The 14,637-nt window shown below is 48.1% G+C and overlaps 1 protein-coding gene across 1 annotated transcript in view; it reads left to right on the plus strand.

Annotated features, from left to right (window-relative positions):
• The first annotated feature begins 5,167 nt into the window (after positions 1-5,167).
• Positions 5,168-14,637, plus strand: part of SNTG2 (syntrophin gamma 2) — a 384,592-nt gene continuing 375,122 nt past the window's right edge. The window contains exon 1 of the mRNA XM_030800009.1: positions 5,168-5,292. Coding sequence (XP_030655869.1) covers positions 5,221-5,292 — 72 coding nt within the window. The 5' untranslated portion in view covers positions 5,168-5,220. The remainder of the gene's footprint in view (positions 5,293-14,637) is intronic.

The raw sequence follows: 14,637 nt of genomic DNA on the forward strand, positions 1-14,637 counted from the left end.
ACAAGATATCTTTTCATTTATTTGAGTCCTCTTCAATTTCTTTCATCAACGTTTTATGGTTTTCAGCACAGAGATCTTTCACTTCTTTGGTTCAATTGATGCCTAAGTATCGTTTTTTTGTAGCTACTATAAATGGGCTTGTTTTCTTGATTTCTTTTTCAGATTACTCACTATTCATGTATAGAAACTCCACAGATATTTGTGTGTTGATTTTGTGTTCTGCAACCTTACTGAATGTGCTTATTAATTAGTTCTAACAACTTTTTGAAGGAGTCTTTAGGGTTCTCTATATGTAATACCAACTCCTCTGCAAGCAAGGACAATTTGAATTCCTCCTTTCCAGCGTGGTTGCCCTTTATTTCCTTCTTTTGCCTAAGTGCTAGGCTAAGACTTCCAGTACCAGGACAGAATGGAAGTGATGAGTATACTCTGCATGCATGACAGTGCTTTTGATTTTTTACAAACATTTGTTAAGTACTTACTGGAAATGGCACATTATTTCTGCAAATTACTCTGAACAGGTTTCATGGAAAGTAATCTGCATATGAATAGAGAGAAACAGAGTATTACCTGGGACTTGAGTGAAAGATCAAGGGCACAGCAGCCCCAGCTATGTGCGGTTTCACTTTCTGTGGTCCCAGGTGCCTGTGGTCAATTGCAGTCTGAAAATATTAAATAAAAATTTCCTGAAATAAACAGTTCATAAGAGTGAAGTTGTGCCCTGAGAAGCATGGCAAATCCTCACGCCGATGCAGGATGTAAATTGTCCCTCTCAGGATGTAAATTGCCCTCTCAGTTAATAAGAGTGAAGTTGTGCCGTGTTCTGAGAGGCATGGTGAATCCTCACGCCTTCTCTGTACCGTGAATTCACTGTGTGTGCCACACATCCTGACACTTATTAGCTGTCTGGGTTATAAATTGACTGTCCAGGTAGCACAGTGCTTCTGTTCAAGTCTTGCTTATTTTATTCAATATTGGCCCCAAAAAGACTAGGGCAAAGAGAAGCCGTAACGTGCTTCCTTAAGTGAAAAAGTGAAAGTTCTCCCTTTAATAAGGAAAGGAAAAAAATGTATGATGAAATTGCTAAGATTCTCAGTGTGGCAAGAATGAAACTTCTTGGGGCAGAAAAACTAGTTACACAATGATAACCAAGTGTGAAACAGGAAGGTAATAGGTCTTCGTTGCAGAACTAAGACTATGCCTGGAGGGGGCACAGGGTCAGTTAGCAATTCAAGCAATATGAAGGATGTTCCCATAAGGCTGTCAGTCCAGAAAGTATTTTAAGCTAATTAGAAAATGAAACGCAGCTGCGCATGGTGGCTCATGCCTGTAATCCCAGCACTTTGGGAGGCCGAGGCAGGGGGATCACCTGAGGTCTGGAGTTTGAGACCAGCCTGGCCAACATGATGAAAACCCATCTCTACTAAAAATGCAAAAAAATCAGCCTGGCCTGGTAGTGGGCACCTGTAATCACAGCTACTCAGAAGGCTGAGGCAGGAGAATTGTTTCAACCAGTGAGGTGGAGCTTGCAGTGAGCCGAGATCGCACCACTGCACTCCAGCCTGGGCGACAAGAGTGAGACTCCATCTCAAAATAAATAAATAAAATAAAAAATAATAATAAAAATAAAAAAAGAAATTCATGCTAGTTTTGCTGTCACATTTCAAGCTGCAAATGTTATGGCCGCAGTGATGATAAGTACTTAGTTAAGACGGAAAAGACGCTGAATTTGTAGGTAGAAGACATGAGCGGAAAGGTGTTCCCACCGAGGGCACGTCAGTGCAGAAAGCACAATCCCATGGGAAGACTTCAGCAGTCAGTCCCCTGAAGTGAGTGACACTGAGCAGTTCATGGCAAGTGAGGCATAGCTACACTGATTTAGGAGTGGGCTTGTCATGAAAAACAAAACACAAAAAACTGGAGAGGCTGTGTTTGCCAGTGAGGAAGCTGCTGCCGTATTTCCGGCGGAGCTGAAGTTGATTAAGGGGAAAGGATGCCATCCAAAGCCAGTCTTCAATTGCAGTGAGACCAGGCTCCTCTGGAAGAAGATACCCAACAGAACCGACATTCTTGAAAGTGCAAAGAAGGCCCCAGGGCATAAAACACTGACAGGCTGATTTACCCTGTGTCGTGTGCAATGCTGTAGGACGCGTGGCCAAGCCAGGTGTGGTGCACACAGAGAGGAACACTTATGCTCAAAAAACAAACGTTACCTGCTTGCGTTCAGGCAACATAACCAGAAAGCGTAACCACCATGTTTATGGAAGGGCTCCACCACCACTTCCTCCCAAAGCCTTGGAAGGGGGAAGGTTGGAATAGAAAGTCTCATTAGTAACAGACGACGTACCTGGCCATTCTGAATATGTTTACTACAAAAATGACAAGGCCAAGGTTGTATTATTATTATTAAGACCAGGTCTCACTCTGTTGCCCAGGCTGGAGTGCAGTGGCATGATCTCGGCTCAATGCAACCTCCGCCTCCGGAGTTCAAGGGATTCTCCAGCCTCAGCCTCCCTAGTAGCTGGGACCACAGGTGCATGCCACCAGGCCTGGCTAATTTTTGTATTTTTTTGTAGAGATGGGGTTTTACCATGTTGCCCAGGCTGGTCTCAAACACCTGAGCTCAAAGCAATCTACTTGCCTCAGCCTCCTGAATTGCTGGGGTTACAGGTGTGAAGCACCGTGCCTGGCCCCAAGGTTGTATTTTTACCTTCAAATACAACCTCATTGCTCCTGCCTTTTGACCAGGGCATCGTCCAGTTTGTCTAGGCCACATACATCAATTCCGCCAGCAATTGATGCATATATATATACATAGTTCAGTACTATCCACAGTATCAGGCAGGCATTGGGGGTCTTGGGACATATCCGTGAGGGTGAGGGGTTACTGTAGTTTTTTGTACTACATTTACAAAGTTTCTGTAAATGCAGGATTATTTCAAAGTTAAAAGTTAATAAAGAGACACCAACTGCAACTGGTTTTAGACACATCTCAGAATCAAAGCTATACTCATCACAAAAACCAGAAAGTTGAATTTTGGTAACCTCATGGGGGACATTCCCTTGCAGAGTTTCAGGACAGTCAGGGTTTTACTTTTTATTGTTATTATTATCGCAGTAGAACCCTAGTATTTAAAATAAAGCAAAGTAACTCTTACGTGCCGTCCTAACACAGATGCATAAAACCAGATAGGCAGTTAAAACTTGAATTAATTAGCCTTTCAAAAGCAGCCCCAGAGCGCCTACGAAGTCATGGAATCACAAAATTTTATTATAGAAAGGATTCCAGAGATTGTCAGCGAAAACCACATTATTTTACAAATGAATTAACAATTACCTTTGGTCTGAAAAACAAAAATATATGTGTCTACTCATTTAATGATAAAATTTTAACAAAAACTTGTCTCTCAAAGTCAACATTCATGCATGCAACACGCTGTTTTTCCTTCTTCAGGCCCTGGAATAGAATGTCCCTTTGCAAGGTAATGAGACAATATCTTTATGTATTTGGAGACATTTAATTTCTCAGAGCTTATATGCACGCTCTTTTAAAAATGCAACTTAAAGGCAAACAATAATCTCTTGTACTTTTTCTTTCTTATTCTAGGTTTTGCTACAAAGAAAAAGTAATACAATATTTTTTACCAATTCACCCAAGAAGCATATTTTGTAACACGCACTGTGCCAGGTATAAAAAGACCTGTTTTTTGCTATTCAAGAGCTCGTCCTCTGGTTAAACTGAGTGCTAAGAAGTGCTGGCAGATTGCCGTGCAGGCGAAACAGGAATACAGAGAATAGAGAAATGGGGAAGGGCGTCTGTGTTCGAAACCCAGGTCTGCTCGGGGGTCAAGCAAGACGGAGTCAGAAAAAGTAAAGTGTTTAACATCGAGTTTTCAATATTTATTTGTTTACAATGCGTCACATTCTGCTCCTAGATAGGGTTAACCTCTGAAGACCTCAGATTTCGCTGCTTTTCCTTGCCGTGGAGAGGGAATGAAACGGGCATCCCGGCCTCCGCGATGCGCGCTCGTGCCTCGGCCGGAGGACTAGGGGGCGGAGGATTTGGAAAGGGAGAAAATACGCGCTGGCTTCTTTTTAAAAATGTGGGTAGCCTCGCCTGCCCCCTCACTCCCCCGCCGCACTGGAATTTATCCTAAACTTACTTTCATTTACATTCAAACAAGACGATTTGAGTCTACCAAACCCAATACTGCATCTGCGAGGCTCCTTTGGCACAAACCTGAATGAACAGCGGGAACCGCCGTCTCCGAGGGCGTCTGAGATCTGGGGTCCCCTCCCCACCGGGTCTCCCCGCTCCCGCCCCAGCCCCGTGCGCCCCAGGAGGGCACCGCCGAGCGCCGGGTCCCCGCAGGGTTCGGGAGACTCCGCGGACCGGAGGCGGGATGGGGCCCCCGAGCTTTGGGGGCGGGAAGGGAGGGTGGAAGGAAGAGGGGAGCGGGGTTGGGGAAAGTTGGAGCTTCGGTGTCTTTTCTCTGGGCCAGCCGTCCTCGGGGCCCTGCGCTGCTTCTCCAAGTGCTGGGGAGACGCCGTGGGGAAAGGTCTGAGGATGCGGCCGGCTGGGCACAGGTGTGGCGGCTTCAGAGGGCCGGGGAGAACCCATGGCTTCAAGGCTGTGGACTAGAAATGTCCCTGATTAGAAGCTGAGAACCTTTGGCCAGGGAGGCGGGGCGTCGGGGAGGGGTCGTCAAGCCGGTCCAGAGCGCGGCCGCCTGCGCCCCAAGGGAGCGGAGGTGCCCCCCATCCACCCACCCACCGCCGCCACTATGCGCCGCGGACCTCGGCGACCCAGCCCGGGTAGAAGCGCGCGCTCCCCGCCTCCAGCCTCGTGCGCCGGCCCCTGCCCCGCCGGCCCCGCGATGGTCCCCCCTCCACCCCCGCGGGAGCGCCCCTGTCCCCCCATCCTGGCACATCCCCCGGAGTCGCGCGCCGGTTTCCCGCCCCGTGGGAGCGCCCCTCTCCGGACTCCGGCTGATCCCCGCTCGCCGCCCTCCCCGCGGGTGCGCGCCCGGCCCCTCCCTCACCCGGGGCGGGTCTGCGTGGGCGGTGCTCCCGGGCGGCGGGCGGAGCTCCGGTTCCCCAGCCCTGCGCCCCGGTGGAGCCTGAGCCGGAGCCGGCAGAGGGGCGCGGACGCGGCGCCCGCCCGGGTCCTGGCGTTGAGCTCGGCCGGCCCGGAGCGCGGACCCAGCCGCAGGGGCGGCGATGAGCACCGAGGGACCCCCGCCCCCGGCCGCCCCCCGCGGACGCCAGGGCTGCCTGCTGGTGCCTGCGCGGGTGAGTGCGGCCCCTCAGCGCCCCTGCACCCCCGGCCCCCCTTCCTTCTCCTTCGCGCCCTTCTCCCTCCGCCCCTCCTCCCTCCACGCCCCCTCGCTCCCCGCGACCCCCTTCCCTGTTTCCGGGGACGGCTGGCCGGAGGGTGGGCGCCGGAGCCCTGGGACGCAGTGGGCACCCGCCCCCTGGCCGCTCTGCTCCCTCCAGCCCAGTGTCTTACTGGAAACTTGCAGGCTTTGCTCTTCCAGAGTCTTGCAAGGCTTGGTTTTGAGGCGCCCGGGCTTCCCTTTACTGCGTGGGAAGTAGCGCTTTCCAGAATTTGGGATTTGAGATTGGCCCCACATTCCTTCCCAGGAGCGGCTCTTTCGGGCCCAGGCGGTGGCGCGGACCGGAGCGTCCCCCCTGCAGCCTTCGGGCGCCCAGGCCAGGTATGAGTTGGCCAGAGTGAGCTTGGCCAGGTGCGTGGCGCGGCCTCGGCAGGTGCTGGGGGCTCTCGGCCATTCGGGGAGCCGCTGGGACGCCAACTGGGTAAATACGGATTACTTTTTTGAAGTCTGTTCTAGTTCCTACCCTAAATAACTCCCTCCTCACCTTCTTATTTTTAAATAACTATTGATTGCCAGAAAACAGAAATGTTGGCTCAAAGAAAAACGGAAAGTTCTTGGAAAGCTTCAAGTTGCCATCCACAGCACAGCCCCGAGTTGCGAAAACAGTTTAAGGGAGCACGTGGCCACCCCAGCCCTAGGAGGCTGCCGAGGAGCGCGGCTGTTCGTGAAAATGCATTGACAACCACTCCTTTAGGGTTCCTTCCCCAGGAGCTCCCAGTCCCAGGAGCGACCAGGAATAGTTAGCCCTCCCTTATAGGACAGCAGGGAGAGGGTTCAGAAGGCCACAGGTTGAGGGCTGCTGCAAATTCCTATTGTCATAATAATGATTCTAAACTAGGACTGTGGTCGTAGCTATTGTGTGATGTTAAACAAAATTCTATATAGAGACAGATGCATCTTCATTCAAGTCGTACCTTTCTGGGCTTTTACTACAAAATATGAAAATGAAATTTCATGTAAAATGTGGGTGTTTGTTTCTTGAGTACTTTGTAATATGAGTAGCTATCCCACTGTTGCCCATGGTAATCAAACCCGAGAAAATATGCGGGGATTACCTGGAAATAAACTGCAGTAAAAACTGCAGGCGCTGTGGAATCACAGGCTTTCCGTCTGGTCACTGCCTTCAGCTTTAAAATGACGCCCTCCCATGGTTAGGGATTGTTCATTTTTCTCGAGACATTCGAGCAAAGCAATTCTTGCTTTTTAATCATTGTAATTATAGCAGAAGCTTTGAAGTGGATTCATCATACTTCATAATTAACCCACTTGATGAGTTATTGGCAATAACGTCAACAAATAAAGCAACTGCGCGTATTCTAGTAAATGCTTTCCTTTGTGCTCAGTGTTAATTAAGGTGCTAAATTGGATGTTTTCCAGTCAAGGGTGGTCTCTGCCCACCTGTTTGCTACAAGATGTGATTGGCGCTTTCTTTGTAATAAGGACCTTGATTATTTGAAACAGCCTGTTTGAATTGTATTGAAAGAAACTTTTTTTTTGGCGTTGGAGGCCTAGTATTACAATAAGGTGGAGCATTTTAAGAGCAAGACTCCTAACTTTGCAGTCATAAGTAATTGGGTGTGTGCTAAGCCTACCTTAGACACCAGTGCATGGTCATGTTAGCTCAGATTCTTATGTATTTAAAACGAATCTGTTAAGTATCGGTGTTGGCAGATTTGTCTTGAAAACATGAATGTTCTTAGCATACAATGTCATCCTTGCTTAATGGCAGAGACAACTGTGCGGAATTATTTTCTTACCATAACTGCATAATATTATTCAACTTGTGTAATTGTTTAATCATTTCCGTTAAGAGAACTTGGTGCTTTTAACTAGAAAAAGAGGAAAGTCTTTTCTAAATCTTATATTTCTAGTTTTATTTTTTCTATCTGAAGTCAAAACTATACACATTCTTTATCATGACTGCTTGTTTGAATCATGCAATTTGGCCACGCTTGAAGGTCTCGTGTTCGGCAGCAGAACCATTTTGTTTCGCCTTTCAAGTGCCTGTTCCCGATGTTTTTTTCTAAGTTAAGTGAGTTCATGGAGCTCTGTCTCTGACCATACCTGGATTTGGGGGGTAAAATCCCACTGGCAAACAACCATCAGTACAATGTGCTAAGTATGTCTTGCTTCTAGCTTCAAAGACTACTATTGGTTGATGTTTACAGCACGTTTGCTGCTTTTAAGTGGCAACACTTCTTCAGTCTGGGGCGCTGGAAGAATTATTGGCATGAGCCAGGAACATGCCCATTTATGTGATGAGCTTGCCCATTGAAGGGGGAGAACACCTTAGGTCATTTTAAAGCTGCATTTGGTAAGGGCACCACTTAATCATCTGTTTACAGATATGAATTGCTGCATGAGATGAATGAAGCATCTGAGCTCCTAAGAAGGTTACCCATTCCTTCTATGCTTTGGTTATGTTTCTGATCCTTGCTGACTCATCTTTAATTTCAACTGTAGAATTTCTGTTGATGTCTATGACATCATAAGCAAAATTCACGCATTATAAAGCAGGCAGTTACCTGATTTTACCAGGAGACGCGGAGACATGTTCCCCAGTAAACAGTTGAATGAGGTCCAATTAAGAAAAGTGTGCCTTTTTTTGTTTTTTGTTTTTTTCCAATATGGGATGTTAAAATTGCCTTGTTTTCTGAATGGTGTATGTGGGTGGAGCAACAGCTTCTTGTCTCTGGATATCTTTATGGATGATGACTGTAGACAAGGCATTTAAGCTTCAGTTTTTTTTTTTTTTTTTTTTTTTTGTTGAGACGGAGTCTTTCTCTGTCGCCCAGGCTGGAGTGCAGTGGTGTGATCTCGGCTCACTGCAAGCTCTGCCTCCCGGGTTCACGCCATTCTCCTGCCTCAGCCTCCCGAGTAGCTGGGACTACAGGCACCCGCCACCGCGCCCGGCTAATTTTTTTTGTATTTTTAGTAGAGATGGGGTTTCACCATGTTAGCCAGGATGGTCTCGATCTCCTGACCTCGTGATCCGCCCGCCTCGGCCTCCCAAAGTGCTGGGATTACAGGCGTGAGCCACCGCGCCCGGCCTAAGCTTCAGTTTTAATTTAGATCTGCTTCCCAAGATACCCCATGAGGCTCTGAGCGAGTTGGCAGAGGGGCTGGCGTCGTAGTTCTTGGTGAGAGAGGATGTGTTTGCACAGCAGGCCTCCTATTTACTAAATGGGTATATTCAGGATAGACTTACTAAGCAGTGTGATTTTCTGGCTTTCCTGGTAGCTCATGTAGCATGGGACAGCAGGCACACGAGGGACCCCAAAGGGGAGCTGCTCTCAGGCTCTGCTGAGCACCCCTAACTCCTGCGCTGCTGGGCATGGGGCAGGCACAGGCAGGTGCTTGTGGAAATGGAGAGGGAAGGAGGGAGATTAGGGTTCCAGGGAACTCGGAGAACCCCCGCCTTGGGAACCGCCATCCTCTCTGGCTCTGGCTTCCCACCTGTGGAATGTGTGCTTGGGTTCTGAAGGTCACTTTGTATCTGATTCCGAATCCCTCAGAAACTCACTCTTTAATTAGATTCTAGAGGTATTTTTGTTGAGTGGGACACAACAGGGGAGGTTAAGAACATGCTTTTGGAGGAAAAATGCACTCAGGATTTCATGGAAAATGGACCTGGAACTGGTGTGTACTTGTCATTGTTGTCCAGCTGGTTACCGCATGTTGCCATGACTGTAGTTTTGAATAGTCGACTTTGGATTATTTTCAGCTAACACTAGATGTCACTTTCCCCTAGTCCATACTAAAGTTCCACGTAAAACTCAGGAAGCCGAGGTTATTCTGTCTATTTCTGTATTAAATGCTAAGCTCCCCTATGTGGGCGTAATCCCTCACCTGAGGACTGACCCCAGCCTGTGGCTCTTCATCCTCCACCCCTCTAAACAAGAAGGCCCCCCCGAAAGCTCACCCATTTCTGGCTGCCTAACAGGGACCGTATCACTTCTTCACCCCATCAGCCTGAACCTTCCTGTTTTCCCCCCTTGCATATTTTAATAAATACTGTTAACAGTGCTGTGAATATGAGGATGTGATTTTGCAATTAGAATTACATGGTAAAATAGTTTGCTTTTTAAGGAGTCTACGTTTTTACATCCTGTAAAATATGATTATAAACTAGCTATATTTTAATTTAGCAAAGACTTTGGATTTAAGAAAGTGAATATGCTTCTTATTTAGGGGATACTGTTCTAAACATTTATAAAATGTAAAGTTATAGTTTTAGTGCATAAAGTATTAAACTTCACAGTCTGCTAACTCCTAAACTGCTAAGTTTTAATTCTGTTTTATCTGTCATACTTTGTAAAGAAACTGCATGTCATTCACTTCTCTTGACTTCAAACCTAGATCAGTGCGTGGCCTGTTATTTTGCAATAATCCGCATTCCTGTTAATGAAACAGGTGACCCTCCACTGTCAAGATTCTGAGTATCAACTCTGGGAGGTACCAACATTCACTCGACATTTGGGTGAACATCATTTGATGATAGCACTGAATTGTGTTATTATAAAAACAATCACATAGAACATTAGAATCAAGTGTCCTAAATATCGTGCTTAGTAGCCTCCATTTTATAAATTTACTTTTCCTCGTTTTTATTTGGGCCCCAGCTCCAGAAGACAAACTGTCTTCTTGTACCCAGCCAGTGGCAGTGGCCTCTAAGTGTGGACTGACCAGGAAATCACTGTAATTACTCCTACCTTCATCAAACTAGTTTAAATGACAAGTCCTGTGCAGGAATTAAATTCCACTTCAGTAAAGAATGCTTGTAGTTGCAGATGTTTTATTGTGTAGTTCATAAATTATTATAGGTAAGGGCACAGCCACGGAGACGCACTCAGATTCCATGGAAGAACATTTCTGTTCGTTGAGCTGGTGTTTAGAAAATAATCTGCATTTGTGAAGTGGGATACAGCTGCCAGTTATTCTGAACAAAATCATCACTTATTTTGGATTTGGCAGCAAGTCCTCTCACTCCGAACGGGGAGGCCTCCCGTAGTCTGGGGTCCCAGCTACCCTCCTTTTAGAAGCTGGTGCCAGGGAGGCCAAGGGCCCACATCTGCCACTGCCCCCGGCCCTGCCTCAGAGCCTTCCCTGCGCCTGCCCCTGCCCCTGCCCCTGCATCTGCCCTGGCCCCGCCCCCTGCCCTTGTGACTGTGCTGGCCCCTGCCCCTGCCCCTGCCCCACACCTATCCCTGCCCCTGTCCGTACCCCTGCCCCGCCCCTGCCCATGCCCTGCACCCACCACCCCGCCCCTGCTCCTGCCTTGCACCTACCCCTGCCCTGCCCCTGCCCTGCCCCTGTGCCTGCCCCTGCACCTGCCCCTTCCCTGCCCCTGTGCCTCCCCCTGCCCTGCCCCTCCCCCTGCCCTGTCCCTGCCCCTGCCCCTGCACCTGCCCTGCCCCTGCGCCTCCCCCTGCCCTGCCCCTTCCCTGTCCCTGCGCCTGCCCCTGCCCCTGCCCTGCCCCTGCCCCTCCCCCTGCCCTGTCCCTGTGCCTGCCCCTGCCCCTGCCCTGCCCCTGCCCTGCCCCTGTGCCTGCCCCTGCCCCTGCCCTGTCCCTGCCCCTGCACCTGCCCCTGCGCCTCCCCCTGCCCTGCCCCTTCCCTGTCCCTGCGCCTGCCCCTGCCCCTGCCCTGTCCCTGTGCCTGCCCCTGCACCTCCCCCTGCACCTGCCCCTGCCCTGCCCTGCCCCTGCGCCTCCCCCTGCCCTGCCCCTGCCCCTGCGCCTGCCCCTGCCCTGCCCCTGCCCTGTCCCTGTGCCTGCCCCTGCGCCTGCCCCTGCCCTGCCCCTGCACCTGCCCCTGCCCTGCCCCTGCCCTGCCCCTGCCCTGCCCCGCCCCTGCACCTCCCCCTGCACCTGCCCCTGCCCTGCCCTGCCCCTGCGCCTCCCCCTGCCCTGCCCCTGCCCCTGCGCCTGCCCCTGCTGGGCGTTCTACGCGGACATTTCCAAAACTCCTCTCTGCAGCTCAGCCTGGAGCAGGGTTGCGTTCTGCCCTTCCCAGGCTGGAACATAACCGCCCACCCCGTGGCTGCATCCTTCCTCCCTTGGGCCTTCACACACCTGGGTTGGGCGCGTGGAGGGCTGCCTGCCCCGGCTCAGGGCCTTTGCTCAGCTGCCTCTCCCGGAGGCTGCATCTCACCTGGCGCAGCACCTGCCCCGCCAACCCACGCCCGTTCCTGCAGAGGACCTGCTCCCCCAGGGACCCGGCCCACCCGTGGCTGTGAATGGGCCCATCTCAGTCGGGCGTCTAGGAGGGAAGTGGCACCTGGGTCCCCTGCTGCTGTGAGCCCATGGAAGGGGCCGCTTTCAGAAGGACACAGCCCGGGGAACTCGGTTCTGCCCCGCTGCGTGGTAGCTGACCCATGTGTCAGTTGAGCCAATAAGTATATATCTGAATTAGATGTATGTGTTTCTATGAACTAGAGAGAAAGTTCCATTTCCGGTTTTTGAATGATAATGTATATTTATGATCAGTTTATTTGGATTTAAGTAAAATTGTGCTTTCATCTTTTTAGAGTAGCTAGTTTTGATTTCAATTTTCCACATCCGCATAAATTTAATGGTAAATGTAATTTATTCTATTTCTCAGCTGTATCCTGCTCAAGATTATCCTTAATGATTTCTCTGCAGATGATCGTATTTTACCAAATGGCTCTGTCAGTGTGCCTTTTTACATTATTAAGTTTTCATTATGTACTGAGAAATATGAAATTACTTCTTATACCTTCAACCTGGGGACATCCAGAACCCGATGAGTTAGATGCGGTGTTTTTAGAAACGTGTGCTAACTTGGTCGTAGTTAGCATAGTTCATATGGTCTTGAAAGAAATCCAAGTCTGGTTTTATTCCTAAAACGATCATGGTCTGCAGCAAGGTAGAGAAAGTCCAGCCTTTGTATTACCTCCTCGGAAACACTAGAGATTTTACCACCTCCCTGCTTGAGGGGGAGCGACGGATGGGGAACTGTGGTGGGAGGTAGCTCTGGGTCTCAGGCCTTCTTTTGAAAAGTGGGGGTTTGGCGATGATTAAGTGCCATTTGGAGAAATGCTTTATCATGATGCACCTTACATATGTGCAGACACAGGCATGCAGAATTTAGAGAAGAATGATTGAGTACCTATTAATTGCCACACACTGAGCTGGAAGCTAAAGATAAAAATAGAGTAGAACACCTCTCAGACCAGGCCAGTGGGGCCCTGACTACCTGAGCGGCAAATTCTAGACAAGCAGACACGAAACAGCACAGGGCAGCTGAAACGTGTTCCCTCTTCTATAGATGAGGTCGTGCAACATTTGTCTTTAAGGATCTTGGATGAAGGATCCTTAAATTATTTGAGTGGCCCCTAAGTACATGTCCCCTTATAAGCGAGAGGAGATGGAGTTTAGAGACGGGCACACAGAAGGCGAGGCTGGTACTGAGACAGACTGAGACGGGAGAGACGCAGTCACAGGCCAGGGGCACCTGCAGCCACCAGAGCCAGAGGAGGCAGGAAGGAGGCTTCCTGGAGCCTCTGGAGGAATTTGATCCTGGACTTCTGGCTTCCAGAACTGTGAGAAGATAAATGTGCATTGTTTTAAGCCACTAAGTTTGAGGAAATGTTGTCATAGCAGCCATGGGAAGCTAATCAGTCTTTTTATGTAAGTAATACAGCTTTTAGGGAATATCTTCTTAGAAATATAGGGAATTTGAGCCCAGTACCCCCAGGTTAGAAGAACTTACCTAATTGCTAACATCTACTAGGTACTAAGAGCTCTTTGGAGGGCTTCATTCCTTTAACCCCCCTGGGGTACTGCTGATGCTCCCCATCTACACGTAAGACCGTAGAGACGGCAGGTGAGGGGTGGTCCCCATGGTGGCCGCAGCCCCTGGGGGTCTGACTGTGAGAGAGACGTCTCTATGCCACGTGCAAAGGCTGAGAAATGGCCCCAAACGCGTTTGCTTTAAGTGGTCATTGCTTGTGAGACAAAAGGATAACAACAGGAATTAGGAAATCAGAATCAGGAGGAATATACAACTGTTTTATTATAATTGAGGTTGTCGTACAAAATGGGAACAGTTCATAAGTCGAGTAGATGGCAACAGCTCATGCAGCCCCTCCCCACACACATAGCAGTGAAATGATGTTGAGATATGCAGAGTATCTATGTGATATTCTCCAGATTTGGTGCTTCAAGATGGATTTTTCATAAAAAAAAAAAACTCTGCAAAGATAGGACATTTTATTGAAGCTGAACTAGCAGAAGCTTTGTCAATTACCTATACTGTAATTGCTTTAAAAATGAAAAAAAGAAAACCTCTAAAGTCACCATTATCTAAATTGGTGTTAAGAATTTGAAAGGTATTGAGAACATGAATTTGTAACCAAAATACATTATAATCTAAATAAATGGTCTTTTTTTTAAAAGTGGTTCATTTGAAATCCAGAGAGATACGAGAAAAATCATGTGGACTTCCAAGTTATTTTCTATTTTAGCTTCCTAGATGTAGTACAGTAAAATGTACTATTTCTTACATATTTTAATATTTTGATGTTAGGAGTTATAGTATCAAACATGCCTTATGACAGTCAAAATTTTGGGATAGTACGATATCTAAAACAATGATGCTTGGCTAGGAGTTAAGAAATTAGAACCAAACTCTGAAACTGCTAATAACAAAAGATAATAAAGGATAATGACTCACACACAGATAAGACCACTCTTTCTCTGTATATAAAATACATTTATTCTTTGTAGCAACAAAATGAAATAGAACAAATTGTAATATATTTTGTAATGTATAACACTTATATAAGGTTTAATTATATTAAAAATTAATTTCTATGTTGAATAATACTGTAAATTTAGTAATGGAATAAAGAGGAAAATCTAGTAGCTGAAAAAAGGAGGTAAACTGAAAGCTTTCCTATCAGAACAAGATACAAACCCACTAGGAAAGCAACTCTTCCCTATTGAATTGAGGAGAAGACCAGCACAGATCTATGACAATGCTATGAACTTTATGTATTGCAATTATTTTCTTCCAAAGCTTTATCAAATTTTGTCGTGACCTACAGATTCTTTTGGTTTTAATCACGGTGGAATCAGAATGCTTTTAGATTTGTAATTTCCATGTTGGCAGGAGGAAGGGAGTCAGGGAGGCCTGGAGTTGGGGGGAGGTCCAGGGTTCAGCTGCGCTAGGGTCACCTGGTGCAGGGGGCTGCCTCGGGGTGTGGTGTTCCCGCAGT

This window comes from Nomascus leucogenys, chromosome 19, assembly GCF_006542625.1.
Source record: "Nomascus leucogenys isolate Asia chromosome 19, Asia_NLE_v1, whole genome shotgun sequence".
In the NCBI taxonomy this organism is placed as follows: Eukaryota; Metazoa; Chordata; class Mammalia; order Primates; family Hylobatidae; genus Nomascus; species Nomascus leucogenys.